At 39.4% G+C, this 22,960-nt stretch overlaps 1 protein-coding gene across 1 annotated transcript; it reads right to left on the bottom strand.

Annotated features, from left to right (window-relative positions):
• Nucleotides 1–623: 623 nt before the first annotated feature.
• Nucleotides 624–20,899, bottom strand: TMEM248 (transmembrane protein 248). Its single transcript, XM_026708731.2, has 8 exons — nt 20,814–20,899; nt 20,235–20,422; nt 6,884–7,060; nt 5,932–6,217; nt 5,022–5,172; nt 4,463–4,646; nt 4,066–4,209; nt 624–2,871 (listed from the first exon to the last, which is right to left on the bottom strand). Exons 3-8 carry the CDS (start codon nt 7,040–7,042, stop codon nt 2,851–2,853), a joined length of 945 nt encoding a protein of 314 aa, XP_026564516.1. The 5' UTR covers nt 7,043–7,060; nt 20,235–20,422; nt 20,814–20,899; the 3' UTR covers nt 624–2,850.
• Between the last annotated feature and the right edge of the window lie 2,061 nt (nt 20,900–22,960).

Genomic DNA, 22,960 nt, shown 5'->3' with positions numbered 1-22,960 from the left:
AAAACACTCTGCTTTGAAAAAATTCTCAACTGCATTGTGTATTTTCACCATTTATACCCCATTCTTCTGTGCACCAAAAAGGGACTTCGGATATCTTCATTTGTAAAGGGGGGTTGGTCCAATTCATGAAAAGTGTTTTTTTTTCCAGTGAATAATAAGCAAAACCTGAAAATTGATTTCCCATATATATCTTGCTGCAAAGTACACAGAGCTGGTCAGAACTCAGTAGGGGATGATAGCCAGATGTTTTAAAAAGAAATTTAATGTTTTTTTGCTATTCTGTGATTTCTATTGCATTAATCGTAGTTACTATTGCTATTCCTAATATTTATGTTTTGTAGTTCTGCTCATTTTAATCTTGTTTTAATCTAGGTTTATTTTTGTAATAATTTAACTATCATGTGCAGAGTTCCTGTCATGGCGTGGTAAAAAAGCACAACATAAACACTGAGAAACATTTTCATTTCTGTAATTGAGAAATTTGACATAAGATTTCCTTTCAACAAGCCTGACCTGAACTTCTTCTAAGGAGATTCATCTGTTTCTCAGCTATGAAGAGTAGACTATAACACGAACAAACAGAATGAGCCCACTCATACTCAATAAAATGCTTCAGGTTCCCATTTTGTCAGTAGGATTGATAATAAACTTTATTTTTGCAAAGCAATATCCACATCTTACAAACACAAAAAAATTAACCTAGGAGAAAAATTGCATTAACAAATCACTGACCACCAGGCTCAGAGACAAATTAAATGCCATTTTAATTCTGCTGAGAAGACTGTAACCTGCAGTGGGAGGCTAGGGGGAGGAACCAACATTGGGAACCTTCATATACTGCAGGGTTTCCCAACCTTGGCAACTTTAAGATGTGTGGACTTCAACTCCCAGAAGGCCTCAGCCAGCCATGCTGGGAATTCTGGGAGTTGAAGTCCCTGCATCTTAAAATTGCCAAAGTTGGGAAACCCTGATATACCGTTGGCCAGAGACCAACAGAAACGACAAGATTCTAAAAGAAAATAAAGAGAATCAAACTGATTCAAGTAATAAGCGAACATGAAAAAAGAAAAAAAGGCAAGATCAATATGATCCAAACAACCACTGCAATATTCCATTTGTACCCTCTTGCCTGGATTATTTTCACCAAAATCTTATAAGCCATTGTAGCCCTCCACCGCCTGAGAATCATTCCTGAACCGTCAGTAGTTCCTATCTAGAATGGACCATAGAAGCAAAAAGTAGAAATATAGTATTGTTTTTTCCCTCCAGTTCCAGAATCTATTTCCCAAGCTAGCACATTTAAAATCATTGGAAGGGAATTCTATTAAAAAATGCCACGCCGTCTTTCTTTATTTCAGCCCATTCGCTATTCAACATTAGAATTTGGACGTCTCCCCCACCTTGGAAATATATCCAGGTACCAAGCAAACAAATCAACTCAATAAGGAATCTTTTTTTGAACAAAAACAAGTGATGTGTTATTTGACGGAGACATTTGAAAAGGACCTCTACTGTGAGAATCATCATAGCAGAAAGTGCAAACAATTGCCAATGCGGGAAGATGCTGCTACCAAAAGAAGAAAATGGAAAAGTCATTAAGGCAATTAGCAGCGTTTTCAATGTAATGTCAAGATACAATATCCTATATTCCTTGAAAGAAGGAAGCTGACCAAAATTCTGAATGCTAAGAGTCAGGATGGGGGGTGAAGAGTTGCAAGGAGTAAAACTTGTGCATGTCCAGAGCTGAACAGAGTTCATCTGTTCTCCATAGCTCCAGACAGTTTGTCACCTTTCTTCACAAACAAATCTGCAGAAAAGTGCTTCAGGATGCATCAGGGCAATAGTTTGGCCCATCCAAAGAGACCACCTTTCCTTTTACATCATTAGACACCCTCAGAGCCAAATCGTAATTTTAGAGAGCAACAAGTAATCTATACATATAGAGAAGAGTTTCATTTCCCAATGCTTTCCTACATTCAAATGGTGCAAATATCTGGACATTCAAATACTTTGTGTTCCATAACCTGGAAGATTCTAGTGAAGGCAAAACTTATTCATCATTGATATACCGCAACTATGTCATGTAATTTATTAGTATATGCAACCCAACACAAAAGGTTTCTCTGCAGACAATAGTCCCAACTTGAGATCAAACATGAACAATGGATAATCAGTCTATTCTGACTTAGAAAGTTTACTGCTGCTTCAAAAGAAAGAATTGGAACACTGCCTTTCTTGTATTTTTTTTTCCAATCCAAAATGATGGGCATCATTATCTTTCTTAACTAGTATTAAAATGTGATTGAATGCTGGTTGTTTGTGTATGTATTTTTCTAAAAACAAATCTAGAAAAGTGGGTAACTTTTTGCAAGCAGGGTGAAAATGGGAAGAAAAAGCAACCCTCCCTCTCTCTTTCACACAGACATATATACACACACGCTTCAGTGGAACCATCAGTGACTTTGGAATTGTACCGTCATAGTAGAGATGTGCACTGTCTGGAATGCTGGATAGATCACTGGGAGAAATAAGGTGCTTTGTTTTAGACACCCACAAAGGCATCCATACTGTCCCAATGCAGTAAGACATCTTTCCAATTCTCATGTAGAGTCACACAGACACAAAACGTTCCAATGAAAACAGAAAAGGACTCCCAATAATCTTAGCTGCGCTGGCATAATCTGGTCCAAGGATACTCTTTATATAAATAACCATTACAGGCACTTTAAAAGTCTTTGGTTGGAATAATCCAACGTCTCATGATAAATCCATAACCAATCAGGACCCATTTCTGGGTTCAGCAGGCAATGATTGCAGACTTGGTCACTTTTGGAGGAAGGAGGCTATGGATCATGCTTCTGAGAAAGCAACCTGGAGTTGTGGGAGAGAGAGAAAAGGAGACCATATGGTCAGATTTCAGCTATCAGTTGTATAAGGTCATAACAAGTCACTGTGTGATCTGAACTGGGAAAACGATGAGGGAGAGATGACATATGGAACGCCTCTTAGATGGACTTTGACATATGGAGCTGCTATAAAGTTAAGCCAGATCTTGACTTGTCGAACTCCATAACTGTCTCTGTTGTCACCAGACAACACGATCCCCTTGAATAGATACATCCACATATACATACTCATACACACATTCTGTACACCCCATGACATATCTTATTATATTTGTAGAGTGCCTTGCTGAAAGCTGTGGTTTAATTTTGCATTTAAATATATTCCTTTCAGGAAACCAGAAAATGAAAAGAATTAACTCCACATAATATCCCCAAGTTCCATATTCCCCTGGAAACAAAAGGTGTCAGGGAACAACAGAATAGTGCTTCTTTTTTCATGATGTTTATAATTAGCCTCACCCATCACAGCAGACATTTTATGCGCATAGCTCCCTTTGACAGTCAACATTCCAGAAACGTCCTCTGGAATTGCCTAACAAAGATTCTTCGGATTTTCAGCCATGGGTACTTGGAAATGCTAGGTAGGTTTCAAATCCGCAGATTAATCAATGCGGTTCACAGTATGCTTCTAGGCAAGTCATGTTCTCTTAGCCTGCCTACATTGCAAGGTTGTGATGAAATTAAAACAAGCACACATTTGTAAGTCACCTTGTATTTTTGGATAGGGAAGAACATAAAACTGTTTGATAGAAGTCAAAGGTATCTAAACAAGCTGAAGTGAATGGCAAGGAACAAAAAAAACTAAATTAGTTGATCTTTAAGCTTCTTTCCAACTCTGATTCTATACAGAATTCTATAATTCTGTATAAAACACAACCAAAATAAAATAGGCAAGGGTCAAAAAATTGAGAAGCCCCAAGTAGTTTCTTGACAGCTATCTTGTCTTCCAAAGTCTTCTGCTGGTCTCCCTATTTTTAAGAGGTTAATCTATTCCAGAATATCGAGAGGGTGGAAGTGCCAGTGCATTTCAGCCAATGCATGAATGCACCATTAGGGCTTAGATGTGTTTATGAATAATTCCCAAAATGACAATAGTTGCTAAGGAAGCAGGGACTCCCTCCCTCAAGTTAGCTCCTCTACAAATAACGTTGGCGCTTACCTTTTCAGGACAGAACTCCGAGCTGCTTTGTCGCAACTTGATTGGTCTGCCTCTGATGACTGCGTAGCAGAACATGGTGATGACCATCACAAAAAGAAAGTAACTGGTGTGCATTAAATGCAGATTAATTAGGGAGCGGTCATCCTGAATGGAGAAAGAGAAAGCATTTCCTAATGCTGGAGAGAAACTACAGGCAGCTGCCTTGGGAAAGTGCAGGGACATTGCTGAGGCAGAACAATTCCAAACAACCCCCTCACCCCACACATACATTATGGCAAGATCTGGACAGTGACACAATGGACAGAGCATGTGCACTTCTATGGAGAACATGTCCAAATCTTGCTCATACAAGCCTAGTCACAGTTCACAGCAAAGTGTAAAAAAAAAAATCACTTACATCTGGAACAATAACCGTCAATTTGGGATTTAATGCATGATAGACTTTGCCAATGGCTCCCTTGTAACACCAGAAAGGGTTGTAGTCTTGGGCATATTTTGTGTTGGAGTCCCTTGCAGTTGTGACGATCTTGTACCAGAAAGTTGCATTAATATATGTTTCCGGAATACAGTGTGGTGGCTGACTGTAGAGCAACACACAATTTTGAGCTGTGTATCCAAGTCTCCACCATCTTTTCCCCCTGGGTCAACCATCCCCTTCCCATTGCTTTCCAGTTTGTAAGTGCATGCTGTCCTGAAGTTGGATTACTCCCTCTTTTCCACGTTCCTCCCTCCTCCATTTATCCCACTCCTGCAAAATATACCTATCACTATTTGGGGGAAACGGTGGTGAATAAACAGAGTTCCTATTTGAGACTTCTAGGAACACATAAATTCTTCTTTAAAAATTTAAAACTGGAAAAACTACCTCTGTGTCTCGTAAAATGGCAAACCTGAAGGCATGAAAAACTGCTGTGAAAAGCTTCCCCGGGAGGAATAAGGATTGGTTAGAGCCTTACACTGTGACTGGGAAAACTGATGCAGCGGCTGTAACTGTCATGCAAGTGGTGAAGACAACTTGGTCACAGCGGCCATGCAGAACGCAGTCATCTGAATTCCAGGCAGTAGGTAGAGTGAACGTGATGTTGATTTCCTCATGAGCTTCTCTACCTTTGGGGGTGGAGTGAGGGGAAGAAAGGGAGAAAGTATCTTACGTCAGTTAAGACTTTGTTTAAGTACAGGTCGCCCACAACTTATGAGCACAACTGAGCACAACATTTCTGTTGCTAAGTAAGAGAGTTGTTATGTGAATTTTGCCACAGTTGCTAAGTGAATCACTGCAGTAACATAGCTGTTAAGTGAATCTGGCTTCCCCATTGTCTTTGTTTGTAAGAGGGTCACAAAAGGCAATCACATGACCCCGGACACTGCAACCATCATAAATATGAGTCAGTTGCCGAGAAATCAAATTTTGATCACATGACCGTGGTGATACTACGATAGTCATACATGTGCAAAACGATCACAAGTCACTCTTTTCAAGGGCCTCTGTAACTTTGAATGAATTGTTGTAAGTTGAGGACTAACTATATTACATCATTTTAAACCAGGAGAAAGTTTGGGCTGTAAACAACTGTCAATAAACTGCTATGAAGTAGTTGATTCAATCCCACCTCAGCAATTATGGAATGACAAAATAATGACAAAATAATGGAAGTGGGTGCCCATACAAAAAAACCAAAAAAACTGTATGCCAAACTATTCAATAAAGGCTGTTCCTTTTTTATCCTTTTCAGAAAAATGATTTCTAGATAAAGAACATCCATTAAGAAGTGCAGAAATGGATCTTTATTCATTTGCTTTTAGCTATTCCTACTTTCTCCCACAGGGCTTCGGGCCCTTAAGTATAACATTTGAAATAAATGATACCTGAAAGTCCAATTTGGTGACCAAAAATGGTAGAAGATAAACCTGTGACATTCCGGGAAATGCCACCAAAGGGTCTGAGGGGGTCCAGTGTCAAAGTGATGGCAACGGAAGTATTGACAGGACCAGAATCTTCAAGGGTTTGTGGTGATGGAGTGGAAGGACGAGCTTGGCTGCTGGTCATGGCATTCTCTGGAGTTGTGGTGTCATTTATGAGGTGCTTTAATGTTTCATTCTCCGAAATACAGAAATCCAAATCATTAAATCGCAGAAGGAACGTGTTCCAGTCCTTAAACATAAAGAGATATATAGCCCTCACATACAGCCCTCACAAAGCCAGCATGTATGTTATATTAACAAACAGCAAAGTTAATTCAAGAGCGCCCAATCTCACCCAATAACAGCAATGATTTAAGAGATACAGCCATGTCAAGATGCTGCACTTCTGGTTAAATGAACGTCGCTGGGGCATCTTGAAAGAGATTACAACTTGAAACAACTACCCTTTAATTAGTTATGGGGAAAAGTAACATAGGAAAACGAAATGAGGCACAATGCTAAAACCATGAATTAAGATGCTATTAATCTGTGCAACAACTGAGGTGTGCTTCCATTTTTACAATTTTAAATCTGAATTGCTAAACAGTTTAAAATCAATTCAAGAATGGCACCAACAAAACAGATGGCCTTTACTTCTGAGGCAAGACTGACTAGCCTCATTAAAATAATGTGATAACTTAAACATTTGGAGTGTTCCTGTCTCAGTCCGAGGTTGTCCATATTCGTCAGACACTCATAATGAGGAGTCCTCCTGGTCATATATAAGCCACTCATTTGTCTCTTCATCTCTTGTGTCATCCTGAACTCCCATTAATTAAGCTACATAATTTGTTCCATTCTATCTACACATTCCTTCCTGGAGGATATTCAGATATAAACTTGATTTGTACTTTACCTCTGCCATTTCAGGGGACTTGATCTCTTTGATCTTAAAGAAATAACCCAGAGTCAGAAAGGCGATGGCCATTGCGCTGACACTGATCATAAAAACCACAAGAGGTGGGCGGCTGCTGATGTAAACCCTGAGGTTCTCCAGAGGGTTTATGTTGAACATTATTCTGATCAGGCCCACCTGCAGAACAGCAAGAGCACAAACTGTAAAAAGCATAACAGGAAATAAGGCCTTTGAGATAAGTAAGATGCGAGAGAGAATCTTCTGAAATCTCCATTACTGCAACGTTTGTTTCTGTTATTAAAGGTGAGGAAGGAAATTGCACTCTAGCAATCTGTGCTGAGATTGCTGGCAACTGGAAAAGAGGACGTCTCCTGCCTTGCAAGCTGTTCGGTACAATTGGCAGCAGCGAGCGTGTCAGCTGAGTCACAATGGGCACACATTATTTTGTCTGTGTAGCCAGAATGGACTGGATCCTTGCTCCAGTCCAACTGGCTGGGTTCATATTTAGTTAAAAAAACCTTTGGAATCTTTCCAAGGGGAATATTGTGGATACATCCACCCTCTTCCCAGGGCTCTTCTAAGGACATTACAGGCAGCTTGTTAGCTCACACTCAGCCAAGGAACAAATGCAACTCTACACACAAGCCTCCTTTATAGTTATGGAAATACGTAGGCTCCTTCCAAAAGTCCAGTCAGGACTCCATCATGCTTCAATCAAGGCAGAAACAAATAGTTGTCACATAAAGCGAATCGAAGCATATGTTTTGTTTTAGATTTAACTCAACTGAGAAATAGGGCATTTATTACTCTTCAGCATTAAAATTCTGCCCTACCTTCCTAGAGCTCAGTACTGGTATTATTTTAATCTGAAAACTAACATCTATCCTGGTTAAAAGATTCTGATAAACTCAATACCTCTCAGACAACAACAAAGTCAAACAGATCTGAAATTCCATTGCCCGCTTCCAAATCATGCAGCTCCTAGCACTGCCTGTCTTTCCTGAAATATGACTGAAAAAAATTGAAAGTTTTTTATTTATTTTCAGAAAGGCACAATATCTGTGCCTGATCCTCTTCCATTTTTGTCTCAGAACTCAGCAAAGCAAGCAAAGAAGCCCAAGTCTTCTTGGGCTTTATTATCAACTTAGCAGTTCATGGTGACTGATGTAAAAAACAGGAGGATTGATGAGAACTTCTGGTCTGGAGAGAAGTTTCGTTCACAAGCCCAAGAGATAAAAGTGTATTTAAATGTTTAATAAGAATAATTTCCATAGCTCTTTTTTTAAAATAAAGTTTTATTTGTGTTTTCACACATACAAAATACAAGTAAAACATCTTTTTTGAAAATAGCATGGTCCCGGATTGAACTTCTTTATACAGACACAAAACTCAATTTCATGCTCCTTTTTGTGTTCTATTCCATATCTTATACTATTTTACATTTTCTGTATAGTTTTTCCCCTCTTTTAATTTTCTCAATTTTATTTTGATTATCTCATCTCAATTCAAATCATTATATTTATACTTTTGTCTGTTCTGTTTCAATTTCATATTATCTTTTCTCATTAAACAAATTTTCTCTTGTAGTTACTAATTGGAGTATGACACCTTTATATCTTTTAATTACATCAATTCAACTCTTATTTAAACTTCAATATATACCTTAAGTTTATGACCTTCAATATAATACATAATACATAACTTCCAATCGAAGTCTGCTTGGCACATTCTTATAATACACACTATATTCTTTAAAAAAAAAAGAAAGATTGTAAATATATATAATTATAAACCCTCATTCCATTCCAGTTCAGTTCTATCATTAATAATCATTAAAACCATAACATCTTTAACACTTCTTTTCAATTAAATATCATACTTCCTTAGAAACATATAATCTCCATAATTAATTTTTCCCTTATTTCTCTTTACATATGTTTTATACATCATTAAATATACCTTTTGTACCATTTATTTATTGACAAGCATTCCACTGAATTACAATAGCTATTTTATCAGACATTTTAATCATACATTGTTTCATATTTTCTAAAATTATTTCTGCTTCTAATATAACCATACTATCTTATGTACCTTTGCAGAATCCCTTTTTCCATTAAGTTTTACCCATTATCTCTAAATAGGCCCTGTTTCTCTATATTTTGCTTCTGTCCTTTATAACTTCTTTTCCTTTCTTTCTTCCCTCTCATCTTCTCCCTCCCCCTTTTACCCCCTTGTCTCTCTAGTTCTAATTCTCTCTTCTGCTGCTTTCTGATTTTATACTTATTTTTCACTCTATTTTTTTTGAGTTGTTTTTCCCAATCTTAAACTTTCCATTCTCTTTCCCCCCTTTCCTTTTCCCCCCGCATCTAAGATTACTTGTTCATTAAAGATGGCTTCTTCTTTGTCGCAATCTTCTTGTTCTGCAGGCATTTCTTGTTGTTTCTCATAATTCCAAATCTCCATTTCTAAAAACTGAAATATGAAGCCAAAAGAACCTCCCCCTTCCTGTGCATCTTTTTTGTACTTTTTAAGTTCCATTTTCAGTTCTTCTAAAAGTGGAGCCATTTAAAAAAGTTTTAAACAACCACCCAATTGATTTTAGTCATTCAAAACAATAACCAAGAATCCAGAAATCATCAAGTAATCCAAATAGTCCTGAGTTATATCTTCTTATTTCTTTTTCCACTTTCTCTTCCTGGGGTTTTTGTTGTGATATTTCAGTTAGAATGTATCTTTTGGAAGTCTTGTTGAGATTTTGCTGTAAGTTCTTTTTTAATTCCAGGCAGTCTCCTCCCTTCCAGATCCTACCCTTTTATTCTTTTTCTCTCCTTTCCTGTTTTCAAAAGCTTTTAATTATCCAGAAATCTTTATTATCCCTTTGACTTTTTATTTTCAGCATTAAATGCCTATTGATGTCAAAGTGGATTTTTTCCAATTTCTTGCTTAAGTCTCTTAGCTGTCAGTATAGGAAAAGGAGAAAACCAAATCTTTTCCCTTTTCTCTCTCCTTCGCAGCTTAAAAATCTTCTTAGGGAACAATGTTATTGTTTTTTAACAGCTTCAATTCCAGGGTACCTTATTTGTTGCTTTTGCTGTTTGACCCGGTTAACCAAAACTTTCTCTTCTTATCTTCCTCCTGCACATTCTTTTCCAGTCGAGTTCTTCTTTGTGGTGGCCATTTCTGACCACTGCTGCAACCGCCTTCGGGAAAGGGAGTAATGGCCAGCTGGGGAAGAGAGATGCGGCTCTCCTCAACCCTGCTGGCAGTCTCCCCCCTCTTCACCACCTCTACGGGGTGGCTTAGCCCCGAAACCAGCCAGCTCGGGGCGGTCCAGGGGTGAGCACAGATCAAAGCCTCGCAGAGACGAGGTTTCGGTCTGTCACTGAAGAAGCTCAAACCGGAAGTCCCCTAATTTCCATAGCTCTTAAGGTATTTCATGTTTTCTTTTTTCAAAATTCATAATGAAATACTTTTTAAAATCCATGCTTTGTTTTTGCTGTCCGTCTTATAATTTCAGATAACTTCCATTGCAGTGGAGTTATTTGTTGCCAGCATAAATTATTTAAACACTTCAGATAATTTAAGCTTTTGAAATATGATTTAACACATATTCAAAAGAAAGAACAGAAAAGAAAAAAAGAAAAAAAAGGAATACTACCCAAGACAATTTTTTGCTTTCAGAACAGCAGAGATAAGAGCACCTTGCTCCTCAAATCAAAAAAGTTAAAACACATGACTTCCAAAATTTTATATGTAAGCAATGTACCAAAGAATTCTGGTTTTAGCAGCCTTTTTCCCTCCTAAAATTTCAAAAGGCAACAAAGAAGCCCTAAGGGAGAAGTTGTCATATAACCTGAGGCAATTTCGTGACAGAGCTATCACCTTTGAAGGCTGTCTCGATAGTTATTATATTCCCTTTCATCAGACATCCTCAGAGACTGCAATCCCTGCTGTCCAAAACACCTTAGCAAATTCTGCACTGAACAGGGGGTTGGACTAGATGACCTCTGATATATGCTGCCATTCTAAGACTATATGAATGACTCGTGGAAGAAATATGGATCAAATGACATTAAGTATAACAAATTTTCTATTTCCATGTTTTTATGGATTTCTTGCTTGAATTTAAAATATGCATAAACACATTTTTAAAAATAAAAACACTAAAGAAAAGGCTGTAAGAATTATACTTTAGCAAATTGCACACTGAGGCTAAGTAACTGAATAACAAGCCCAATGTTAATACCAAGGCCTTTCTTTGCATATGCAATTTCCTGTTTTCTTTTTCCACCTTTTCCCTTTCCATTCTCCTACCCATTTGTCCCAAAGGTGCTTTTCTTCAAAAGGCAACTGGACTTTCAGGTTTGTTTGGTTTTTTTTTGAAGATGTTTCGCTTCTCATCCAATAAACTTCTTCAGCTCTCCTACCCATTTCAAAACCCAAATCAGCCCTTTCTTGGCAAAACCTATGCACCTTTCCAGATAACAAAGCTACTTGCCTGGGCTAGGTGGAAACTCCTCCCTCAGAGTCTGGAGCTGTCACACCTTGCTGAACACCTTGTGTTCTCTGACTGTCACTGTCAATCATTAGCTAAAAGCAAACAGTTCAGTGAGACTCTTGCCAAGCAAGAAAGATCTGTTGAAGAGGCTGTCATCTGCCACCTGGGGCTTGTGGTGATGGCCGGGTCTTTTCTTGCCATGTGATTCTTTATTGTATCTTTGGTCTACCTTTCTGAAAAAAATCCCATCCTCTAGCCCCTGGAATGGCATCCTCCCAGAGACAAATACTGCCCCAACCATTTTTCAAGCATTTCAGGCTCTATTACCAGGCCTGGGGTTAGACTATGTCAGCAGAGGCTCTGTCAACTTTTAAAAATGTTATGTGGTATTATCCAAGCAGCCATGTTTCTTTAAAATATTTTTAAATTTTGTCAAAGGCCCAGAGTGTTTTTGGAATCACACAGCCTCAAAATTCAATCAATCAATATGTTCATGACAGCTAAAAGCAAAACAAATCTTCAAATAAAACAGACTAAACCACTGGCAAGATGTTAACAGATGACTGGGGGGGAAGGGAATTAGAACTCTATTTTAACTGTAGTTCTGAGATCATTAAATAAATCTTTATTGAAAGAAAGGTATTTATGCTTCAGAGAAAGACCATTAAGGAAGTAGCAAAGTACACTTCAAAGAATAAATCCTGCAAAGTTCTAGCATAGCCATTAAAGAGTCCCCTTTCTCTTTCATTTCAATCAATAAAAAAAATTAGGACAACAAATCATAAGAATGGGATGATTGGAAATGACCTTGCAGTTCATCTTGTCCCACTTTCTGCCCTGTTAAGAATCAGGTCTTTCTTAATGTCACATTGGAATAATTTTATCATCCAAAAAGTGATCCGGTTGGTACAGGCTTAGCACGCCAAGCTAAAAACCAGGAGGCTGTGAATTCTAGTCCTATCTCAGGCATAAAACCAGCATGGCAACTTTGAGCCACTCGTTGTTTCTCAGCTCAATTCATCGCACAAGGGCCGTTGTGGAGAAAATATGAGAAGGAAGGAGTATTAGTATGTAGTTGTTTGCTGCCTTGAGTTGTTTATAAAATAATAAAGGTGGGATATAAAGAAATATAAATTAAAAATTAAGTCAGTTGAGTGGCTTTGGGCCACTTTCTCTTAGGTCTTGGGATGAGGCAACTGAAAACCACTTCCAAAAATCTTCCCAAGAAAACTGCAGGAACAAATCTGGGTACCAACAAAAGTCAGTCATGACTTGAAAGCTAAAAGAGAGAAAGCAATTCATCATGCTTTTCAGCTGTCTCCTTTTCTATGTCATTCTTGATGTCTGGTTTTGCCGAGCTGTATCTTCAGCCCACATAATGTATTTCAAGTAAGTAGACTGAAGTCTCCCAGAATTAAAGGATAAATGGGAGCTGCAGAAAGCATTCTACAGGCCAATCTCTCCTTCCCTAAGGCCAGATGAGCATTCTGTGGAAATATACAATTTTGAAAGCACAAGCACCAATAGTGCCCACTGTTAATGAACACTGTAGATGAGTGTATCAAAATCCTGGCTATTTTAGTGCTGCTTGCAGGTATTTTAATAGCATACATAATACACACTAAACTATTTCCCCCAATGTGAAATCCAATGTAAATTGCCAGGCATCTGCTACAATATGTCACATAAACAGATTAATAAACTGTAGTTACATGGACAGTCTGCAAAATGGAAAAAACAAAAATTCCATAAGCTATCTATTTGTGTACAGAGGCAAAGGAACCTCAACTTGAGGATATTAAATTACTACAACATTGGAAAGCACATGAGTATGGAAGAGAAAATCTTATTGAATTTTTCCATCAGTTCTTATCCTTTGCATTCTAAGATAAATTAACTTCTCAAAAATATGCAAGCACGCTATCGTTCACTGTCCAAACCAGTTTGGTGAACAAGCAACTAACTAGTTTCAAGGAAGTGAAGTAGTGTAAAATAATTTCTTGTTCCCAGAGCAATACTCCAAGCTGGTCATCCACATCACCTGTAATATTAGGAAGATTTACGAGAAAAGAGACAAAGAGATCACCAATGAACAGATGACAGTGCTAAACCTCATCTCTCCCAGGATATACCCAACAAGATGAGCTTTTTCCCCTCAGGAAATGTCAATATATTGGACATGGGATTTTTGCCCTACCGCCTCATTTTGCAAAGACTCTGCAGGACCCATTAAAGCAAGACAGAAGCTTCCTCATTAATTTTGCTTGTCCAAAGCTGACTGGATAAGTCTCAAATGGCGATCACACCATCTCAGAATGCTGCAACCATTTTTCTCAAGGGCCCGAATTCTGATCAGTGACTGTAGGAATGCTGCAATTGTCATAAGTGCGAGAACCAGCTACAAGTCCCTTTTTCAGCACCACTGTAACTTCAAAAGGTTGCTAAATGAATGGTTGATATATAATGGCTATGTAAATGTTTTAAATAAATAAAATTCAGTCCGAAGGAGTTAGTGACTAGATCAGGGGTTGCCAACCTTTTGGACCTCAGGGACCACCAAACTCATAATTTTAAAACCCAGGGACCACTAAGTGGTTCTGTGGGTGTGGCCTAATTTGTGGGTGTGGCTTGATGGTCATATGACTGGCTGGGCATGGCTTGCATGTAAATATTATCAATATTTATATAAATATTGATTTTTTTTAATTAAAAAAAGAGCAACTTTTACCCAAAAGCAGGCAGGCAGATTGAGTTGCTCACAGAATCACAGATTCTTCCAGAGATCTATCTGCCACTGGCTAGCTCAGTCTCTCATATTTGCTTGCCGTGAGTCTGCATTGAATAATAGAAGCTTCAGTCTTAAGGGAGGTTCGGCTGGGCTTAAAAGCAGAGCCGAAATCTAAAGACTAGCTAGAAAGCAAGAAATCCAACCATTTCCTGCTTCCTAGCTAATCTAAATCTCCCGGCACAGCAGAACAGATGGTCGGAAAAAGGAAAAATACCAATTTAGCAGGCAAGTTTGCCAGGTAAAGGAGTGAGTGGGCGGGGAGGGTTTCTGTGGGCTGCATAGCCTTGTGTTTCTGCGCAGACTGCATTAATTGCTTTGGGGGGGGGTGTGTCCTCTGGGGGTGAGATTTCTCTGCGACCCACCAAAATTTTCTCATGGCCCACCAGTGGGCTGCAGCCCACCGGTTGGCGACTGCTGGACTAGATGGCATTGAAGAAAATAATATTTGGATCTTAAATCTTCTGGGCAGCTATTTACCTTAAATTGGATTCACTAACTCAGAGAAGATCACTACAGGCTATCAATACAGTTATGTAATCCCAGTAGCAATTGGAAAGAGATGTTAATGTATCAATTACAGTTTCTCTAGATTGTCTTCCTGGACAGCCTAACACAGAGTATACAGTATTGAAGTAATCCAATCATGTTGGTAAGTCTATTAAGGCATAGATAACTGAAGTTAAGCTATCTTGATCCGGACAGAATTATATCTAGCTTACCAGGGGCATTAAGCATTGAGGCATGGAGTACAATGAAAGATTATACACCTGCTCCTTTACAGAAGGGTTTTACAAATTGTAAGGTGTTTTCCTAGGTGAGGTGCAGGCAACTCGGGGGAGGTTTGAAGAACCTTTTAGCTGCACTGTTACAATAAATCCACCTTTCCCACACCTTCATTGTATTGCTTTCATTGTTCATTTGTGTTCATTTTAATGTTTGGATTTTTAGGGGAAATGTACACATTAAGGTTACATCAAAGGGAGGTACAATGGCAAAAAGTTTAGGAATCCCTGCTTAGAAGAAATGCTGCTTCCTACAGAGTAAATAGCCTACTTAATTCTCAGACTTAATAACTATCTATTGTATATTATAATCTCTACACCAAGCAATGTTCTTTTCATCACTCTGGTGAACACAGAATCATGATGTTGCACTGCAAATCCCACCCCACTGCACTACAAGCTCATGACACACATATAAAAGGGTTGGGGTTTGCACCACAATTACACAATACTGCTTTCATTAATCTGCCACACCCACAGAGGTTGCTGTCTGTATGTTACTGAACTGTGTGCAGCAGCTGTCAAAAAAAAGCCAATGCAGTCCTAGGCTGTATTAAAAAGAGGGATAGAATCAAGATCACATGAAGCGTTAGTACCAATGTATTATGCCTCGGTAAGACCACACTTAGAATATTGCATCCAGATGTTGAGATTCTAGAAAGAGTGCAGAGGACTGCAACAAAGATATTAACAGAACAACAGAGTTGGAAGGACCTTGGAGATTTTCTAGTGACTAGTCCAACCCCCAGGCAGGAAACCTTATACCATTTCAGACAAATGGTTGTCCAATCTCTTCTTTAAAAATTCCAGTGTTGGAGCATCCACAACTTCTGGAGGCAAGTTGTTTCACTGATTGTTTTAACTGTCAGGAAGTTAGGGGACTGGATTAGGGAACTGGAGGCTAAAACATATAACGAACAGTTGCAGGAATTGGGTATGTCTAGTTGAGGGTTTTCCAACCGGGGGTGCAAGACAATATTCCAGGGGGGTCCAAAAACTTGGGTTTAGAAGTTTCAAAATTATAGTGCAAATGCATATGCATATAATTATTTACTTTTATAAGGGGTGCAAGAATATATCGGAAGCATTCTTAGGGTGCAAAGTATAGAAAAGGTTGGGAACCCCTGGTTAACGAAAAGAAGGACATGGGGTGACATGATAGCAATGTTCCAACGTCTAAGGGACTGCCACAAAGAAGATGGGGTCAGCCTATTCTCCAAAGAATCTGAAGGCAGAACAAAAAGCAATAAATGGAAACCAATCAAGGAAAGAAGCAACCTGGAACGAAGGAGGAATTTCCTGACAGAACAATTAATCAGTGGAACAATTTGCTTTCAGAAGTTGTGGGTGGTCCAACACTGGGGGATTTTGAGATTGAACAACCATTTATCTGAAATAGTAGTGTCTCCTGCTTGAACAGTGGGGGTGAACTAAAAGACCTCCAAGGTTCTTTTCAACTCTGTTATTCTCTTAGTCCATATTCAAATTCACTTTGTCATGTCTATGCAACAAAATGAGACTGTGGGTCCTCAACTCAAATGAGGACCCGCAGTCTCATTTGAGGGATAGAATTTAACCACATCAGCATAATGATGCCATAGCATTCAAATCTCCAGACTTTTCAGAGTCAAAGGTTTCATACAGATATCAGACATAAGAACAGAATCTAAAAGCCCCCACAACACAAGCATCATAGATTCAAACAGATCTCCCACTGCCCCTCTCTGATGCAATTCTACAGGTAGAAATGAAATATGTGACATTAGACAAATACTCCAGGTAAATAGCCATGGACTACATAATGCAATGTTTGCACAAATATTACACCGTACATTCATGATACAAGCAGGGGGTCACAAAATATTGACCAATGGACATAATAAAGTAAGTGAGGTAGGTAATTGTTGGATAAATTATCAGCTGGCCAGGCAGGCAGTTTTGTATTATTGTATATGAAAAAAGTCAACAAAAGAGGGGTCCTTGGTTGTTTTCTTGGAGACGTTTCATTACCAAAATTAGCTAGCATTATCAATGCAAGTAAGGGGTAGGGTTTGCTGCCAGTTTATATTATAGTGCCTTGTTCTGCCAGTGTTGGTGGTATTGGTCTTGAAGGTTCTTTGATTGGGCTGTTTATTGTTAGCTTGTTTGACAGTTCCTTGATTGGGGTATTGCTTACTTCCTGACTGTTGGTCAGATGTTAATTTTGGAGTTAATCTAAACTTATCTGGGCATTGATTGCTGGTGGGGAAGTGTTTGGGTCTTTTTGTTCTCTTTTGTTGATTGTCTCCTTTGCATAATATGTAGACATTGTTTATGTCTATGTGTCTATTGATGGCTAATTTGTCAGAGTACTAGGCTTCTAGAAATTCTCTAGTGGATTTTAGACTTGGCTTGGTCTAGGATGGTCACAGTTTCCCAGTTGAAACTATGGCTGGGTCTGCCCATGTGTCATGAAATTAATGACTTTCATCGTATCTTCTGACTGCTAGCTGGTGTTCATGGATGCATTCTGCCAATCTTCTGCCTCTTTGTCCTATGTAACAGCTATGTGGTAGCTGTTGCAGTCATTACACCATATGTTGCAGATGCCTCCTTTTCTTCTTCTTACTGCACCAATGATGTTAGCTAGTTTGGCTAATGAAACATCCACAAGAAAACAACCAAGTCAGAGAGCAGTAAGGACCCCTCATTTCAATCCTGAACTACAGATATTTTTCTTTCTCTACATATGGGTGTCCAATGCTTCAGAAAGCACGTAAAAAGGAAAAAATTGCCTGCAGGTACACTTCCACCAAGGAACAACTTTTCTTCCTACATGAATGCCTCACAGCATGTCCAACCTATTGTATGAGATACAAAACTCCAATTTAATACACAGCTGGATGGAAAAATAGCCCAAGAAACTGGGCGAAAATGATACGGCTCATGATCACAGATGCATGCTTCAGATTATAAAAAAAGCTGGAACTAACCATCACACCAGAGTACACGGAGAGGCTGGTCACCCCTATCATGATTACTTCTCATAGACATGCTGGAAAAAGAAAAACCAAACACCAAACCAAACTCCTCAACCCCAGAATCAAAGAGGTATCAGAGCTTGAATGTGTGGTCAACATGTCCTGCCGTCCATTATCTATTGCAGAACATAATATTCCACGAAAAGGTCTCAACTATAACACAGATAATGCCAATTACCTGAAATTCTGTGAAGCCTTACAACTACTGGACTTCCCACAGGAGGTCCAGGAAAACATCAGACAAACCATCATACCACAGACCAGAAGAAGATCACAACAAAATCAAAATCAACAGAGGATAGAGCAGTCCTCAGAAACCAACTATCATCCTCCTACCAGCAGACAAAGGCAGAACCATGGTTATTATAGACAGATCATAATATATACAAAAAGTGAAACAATTACTAGAAGATAAAGAAACTTACATCCCAGTGAACACTAACACAAAACAGAAACTAGACAACTGGATCAAGAAAACTCTCAGTAACCACATCAAGAAAGGCCAAATTACCAAAGAACAGTGGTGGATAAGAAGCAGTGAAGTCATCCTCCTACGCTTCTAAGGATGCCCCAAAATACACAAGCCTGACATACCTCTCTGTCTAATTATATCATTAACAGGGATCTTACTTACAAACATCACAAAATAATTAACAAAAAAGCTAGGCACTTCACAAAGGAAAGGAAACAATAAACTCCCTACTACAGCGCCTTCAAACAATCAGAGATGTATCTATAGAGGATGATAAAATCCTGGTCTCATTTGATGTCACAGCCCTTTTCACATCCATAGACTTAACCAAATACACAAAAACTGAAACCCTCACGATTCTTATAAATCTCTGCCTAACTTCATACTTCATACTACTTCATACTACATACTTCCAATTTGATGAACAAACTTATCAATAAAGGTACATCTTTGGGATCACTACTTCAGGACTTATTGTGAAATTGATAATGGAACATCTGGAAATGATAGTACTCCCACAAATAGGACCCCAAATATGAATCAGATATGTAGACAACACCTACATCATTAAAAAAGGAGCAATTAGGGAACACCCACAAAACTAATCAACATCTTCAAAGGAATCTACTTTATCAGAGAAGAAAACAACTCGCTATCCTTCCTGGATATCCTGATCAGTAGAGACCACAATGGCAAACTAGAAGCACTGGTGTACTGAAAAACCAGCCACACCAATAAAATATTCTCCTTTATTGGTAACAAACCTAGCAATGGTTGCTTAACAAGAGAGCCTTTTCAACTTTTCTGAATCCAAATTCAGAAAATACACAATAACCAGGGTAAGTTTATATAAACATCTCAAAATACTGAACTGTTGCATCCTTTCCTCCCCCCTTGCATATGGAACCTTGCAAACTTTCCTTCACTCCTAACAAACCCACTAATCAAATCTATTTACAGATCTCTCTAGATTGCTAAATTCTTTCAGTTCCCTACATACTTCTTCACATCCACTGAAGTTACATAAAAATAAAACAAACCTATTTAGGTCACCCATAAGTGCAACCAGTTTTCCAAGACCAAGTCGGCATTACAGGTAGTCCTCGACTTAGGACCACAATTGAGGCCAAAATTTCTGTTGTTTGTTAAATGAGTTTTGCCCCATTTTACGACCTTTCGTGCCACAGTTGTTAAGTGAATCACTGCAGTTGTTAAGTTAATCCCAATGGTTTCCCCCATTGACTTTGCTTGTCAGAAGGTTGCAAAGGGGGATTACATGACCCTGGGACACAGCAGTGGTCATAAGAATGAACCAGTTGCCAAGCATCTAAATGTTGATCACGTGATCTCGGGGATGCTGCAAAGGTCGTAACTGTGAAAAACGTTTTCAGTGCTGTTTCAGTGCTGTTGTAACTTTGTATGGTCCCTAAATGAACTGCTGTAAGTCGAGGACTATCTGTCCTTGGTATACAGCCAGTTTGATGCAGTAGTTTAGGTATTGTCACATAAAGCAGGAAATGTTCTAGTCCCACCTTAGGTATGAAAAACCAGCTGGGTGACTTTGTCCCAGTCACTGTCTCTCAAACCAACCCTCACCGTGGGGGTTGTGGGGGAAATAGGAAGAGGAATGAGTATTAGCCACATTTGCCATCTTGACAATGTACAATATAACAGAAGGCAAGATAAACATCTAATAAATAACCAAACCCAAAGCTTCTGTTCTAGAAAGATTTTGATCTCAGGTCTGGCTGGCCCGTTGCCCATGAAAAGAACAAGGAAACAAATTACCAAACCCAAGTCTTCTGTTGCAGGAAGATTTTCATCTCAAGTCTAGCTGGCTCAACGCCTACCGGGAAAAAACAACCTAACCCTGCAGCACCATTTTGAAGAAGCTTCTGAGAACCAGGGGAAGCAATTCCTCCTCCCTTCTTGAGGCAGGGCTCCTGCGAAGAACCGCTTCAATTCCAGGCCTGGGGCTGCAAACAAGAAAGAGAGAGAGAGAGAGAGAGAGGATGCAGGAAAAGGTAAAGACCAGGAAAGACCCGAATAGGAAACAGGCGACATTGGCCACTCTCAAACCTCCTGCACCCCATCCCTTGGGAGGTCGGGAGGGGAGGACCTGCACCAAAACGGACGAAAGGAAGCCCCCTTCCGTATCAGGGAGATGTGCCTCGCCCCCCCCCCCCTTCGAGGGGCATCACGAGTGGAGCAGCCAGGTTCGCCTCTCCCTCCCTCCCTCCCTGGCAAAGGGAGCGCCATGCCACTGAATCCCTTCCCCCCCAGGGTGGGCTTTCCAACTCTATGATCACCGGACGAGCCCTCCACCACTTCCTTGGGGCCTGGGCAGGTTTCTACTCCCTTCCTCACCTGCGGCCGAGCTCAGGGCGGAAGCCGCCGCATCCCTTGATCCTTGCCGCTCTGTTCACCCGAATAGCGGAAGCGCCGGGCGCCGCAAGGCCTGCCAGCAGTCTTGCCAACAGGGAAGCGACGACGACGGCGGCGCCGCGGGGACAAACTTCGTCCACCCACCTCCGCGCCTTGGCAACCCTGCTCGCCCCGCCCTCTCCCCTCCTTCTCGGGAATGGAGATCAGAGTCTTGACGTCATCAGCCTTTGAGAAGTTGCGCGCGGCCTTCTCAAAGTTCTCCGATCCACAACCTTGGCAATTGTAAAGCCAGGCTTTCAAGTTGCCGAAATTGGAGACCCCTGTTCATGCCGCTCAGAGTCTGGGCAAAAAAATAAAAAAGGTGCTGACTGGCGAGTCACAACCTAGTACAGGTAGTCCTCCACGTACAACAGTCCACTTAGTGACTGAAGTTACAGGGGCACTTATTTATTTATTTAATTGATTTATATTGCCGCTTATTCACCCATGGCAACTCGAGGCTGCTTACACAATGTAAAACCATATTTAAAACAAAAAATAAACAATAAAAATTAACAAAAAGAATCACATAAATTGGTAAAGTACAACAGAACAAAATTTGGGAAAATAAAAAACAAAACAAATAAACAAAAACCAACTCCCACCCCCCACCCCTGCCCCGACGACAGTAGATCACACTAGCCACTTATGACCATGGCAGCATCCTCATGGTCACGTGATTTACATTTGGATGTTTTACAACTGGTTCATATTTATGCCGGTTGTGTGTGATCCCCTTTTGCAACCGTCTGACAAGCAAAGCGTATGGGGAAACCAGATTCACTTAGTGTGACTAACTTCACAACTGCAGTGATTCACTTAACAACGGTGGCACAAAAGATGGTAAAATGGGGCCAAACTCACTTAACAAATGTCTCACTTAACAGAAATTTTGAGCTCAGTTGTGGTCTTAAGTTGAGGACTACCAGTAAACATGTCGGGGACTGGGTTCAGTTTGTCTCAGTTCTTGGAAATGTTTGGATGTGATTTATAGCAATAGCACTTAGACTTAGAACTTAGACTTAGAATAATTTTATTGTCGCTTTGAATGTACACTAATTGGCATATATTATAATGAAATTTCACTGCATGCAGCTCTCAAAGGGTTTCCACCTCTAATATACACTTAAACTTATATATACCACTTCACAGTGTTTTACAGCCCTCTCTAAGCAGTTTACAGAGTCAACCTATTGTCCCCAACAATCTGAGTCTAACCTTGGAAGGATGGAAAGCTGAGTCAACCTTCAGCCTGGTGAGATTCGAACTGCAGGCAGTCAGCAGTCAGCAGAAGTAGCCTGCAGTTCTGCATTCTAACCACTTTGACACCAGGGCTTTTACACCATGTGCACAATTATTAGGCAAGTGAGTATTTCGACCATATCATCATTTTTATGCATCTTTTCCACCTCCAAGCTGTAAAAACTTGAGTTCTTAGTGTCAGGATTCCGGCACTTAACCCCATTTAAATAATGAGTCTTGAGCCAAACTTCCAAAACTTCAAAAGGATTTATTGGGAGTTAAAATGTCCGGCACTGCTTGGGTGTATCGTTATTCATATTCTCCAGTGGGACACATCCATAGCCAAAAGTCATCAATCATGCTCTCCAGTTAGATACTTCGGTTGCCTAGTTACTATCTTTGAAAACATAGTTATGGCTTTATTCCAGTTATCAGAGACAGATGCATTCATGTTAAGCAAATTATATGGACACCCCATAAGCAAAACATAACTAATTTAATTATTTCTTCCACTATATCTTCTAAAACTGAGGCCTTATTGTTTTTAAAAAATCTCATATTTATGATTTGATTTTCATGAGCTGTTTCCCTGGATGCTAACTTTTATATATTCCCTTTCACTCCATTCTTCAATATATTGCCATTAATCTAAGTATTTTTTTCTCTTTCTTTGACTATATTCTTCACAACTTTTCTCTCTTATACATTAGATAGTATTTGTTTGTCCTTTTTTCTGTAGCAATCATTGTCTTTACATGCAGGTTTTTTTTCCTCATTCAATCTTTCATTTCATTTCCCAATCATGTTTTATTGTGATACTTCATAATATATAATTCTATCCACTCTTT

The sequence above is a fragment of the Pseudonaja textilis genome, chromosome 1 (assembly GCF_049901715.1).
Source record: "Pseudonaja textilis isolate UNSWEBS1 chromosome 1, rPseTex1.2, whole genome shotgun sequence".
Taxonomy (NCBI): Eukaryota; Metazoa; Chordata; class Lepidosauria; order Squamata; family Elapidae; genus Pseudonaja; species Pseudonaja textilis.
Note: the sequence above shows the minus strand (reverse complement) of the source record. Positions and strands in the feature narration are given on the sequence as shown.

What these genes read in the sequence shown, in the direction of transcription:
- TMEM248 (XM_026708731.2), bottom strand. Translation starts at nt 7,042, where the DNA reads ATGTTCAACATAAACCCTCTGGAGAACCTCAGGGTTTACATCAGCAGC. An exon ending in AGTCCCCTGAAATGGCAGAG is followed by an intron (nt 6,218 to 6,883) that starts GTAAAGTACAAA and finishes TTTATGTTTAAG; the next exon opens with GACTGGAACACGTTCCTTCT. An exon ending in CGGAGTTCTGTCCTGAAAAG is followed by an intron (nt 2,872 to 4,065) that starts GTAAGCGCCAAC and finishes CCACAACTCCAG; the next exon opens with GTTGCTTTCTCAGAAGCATG.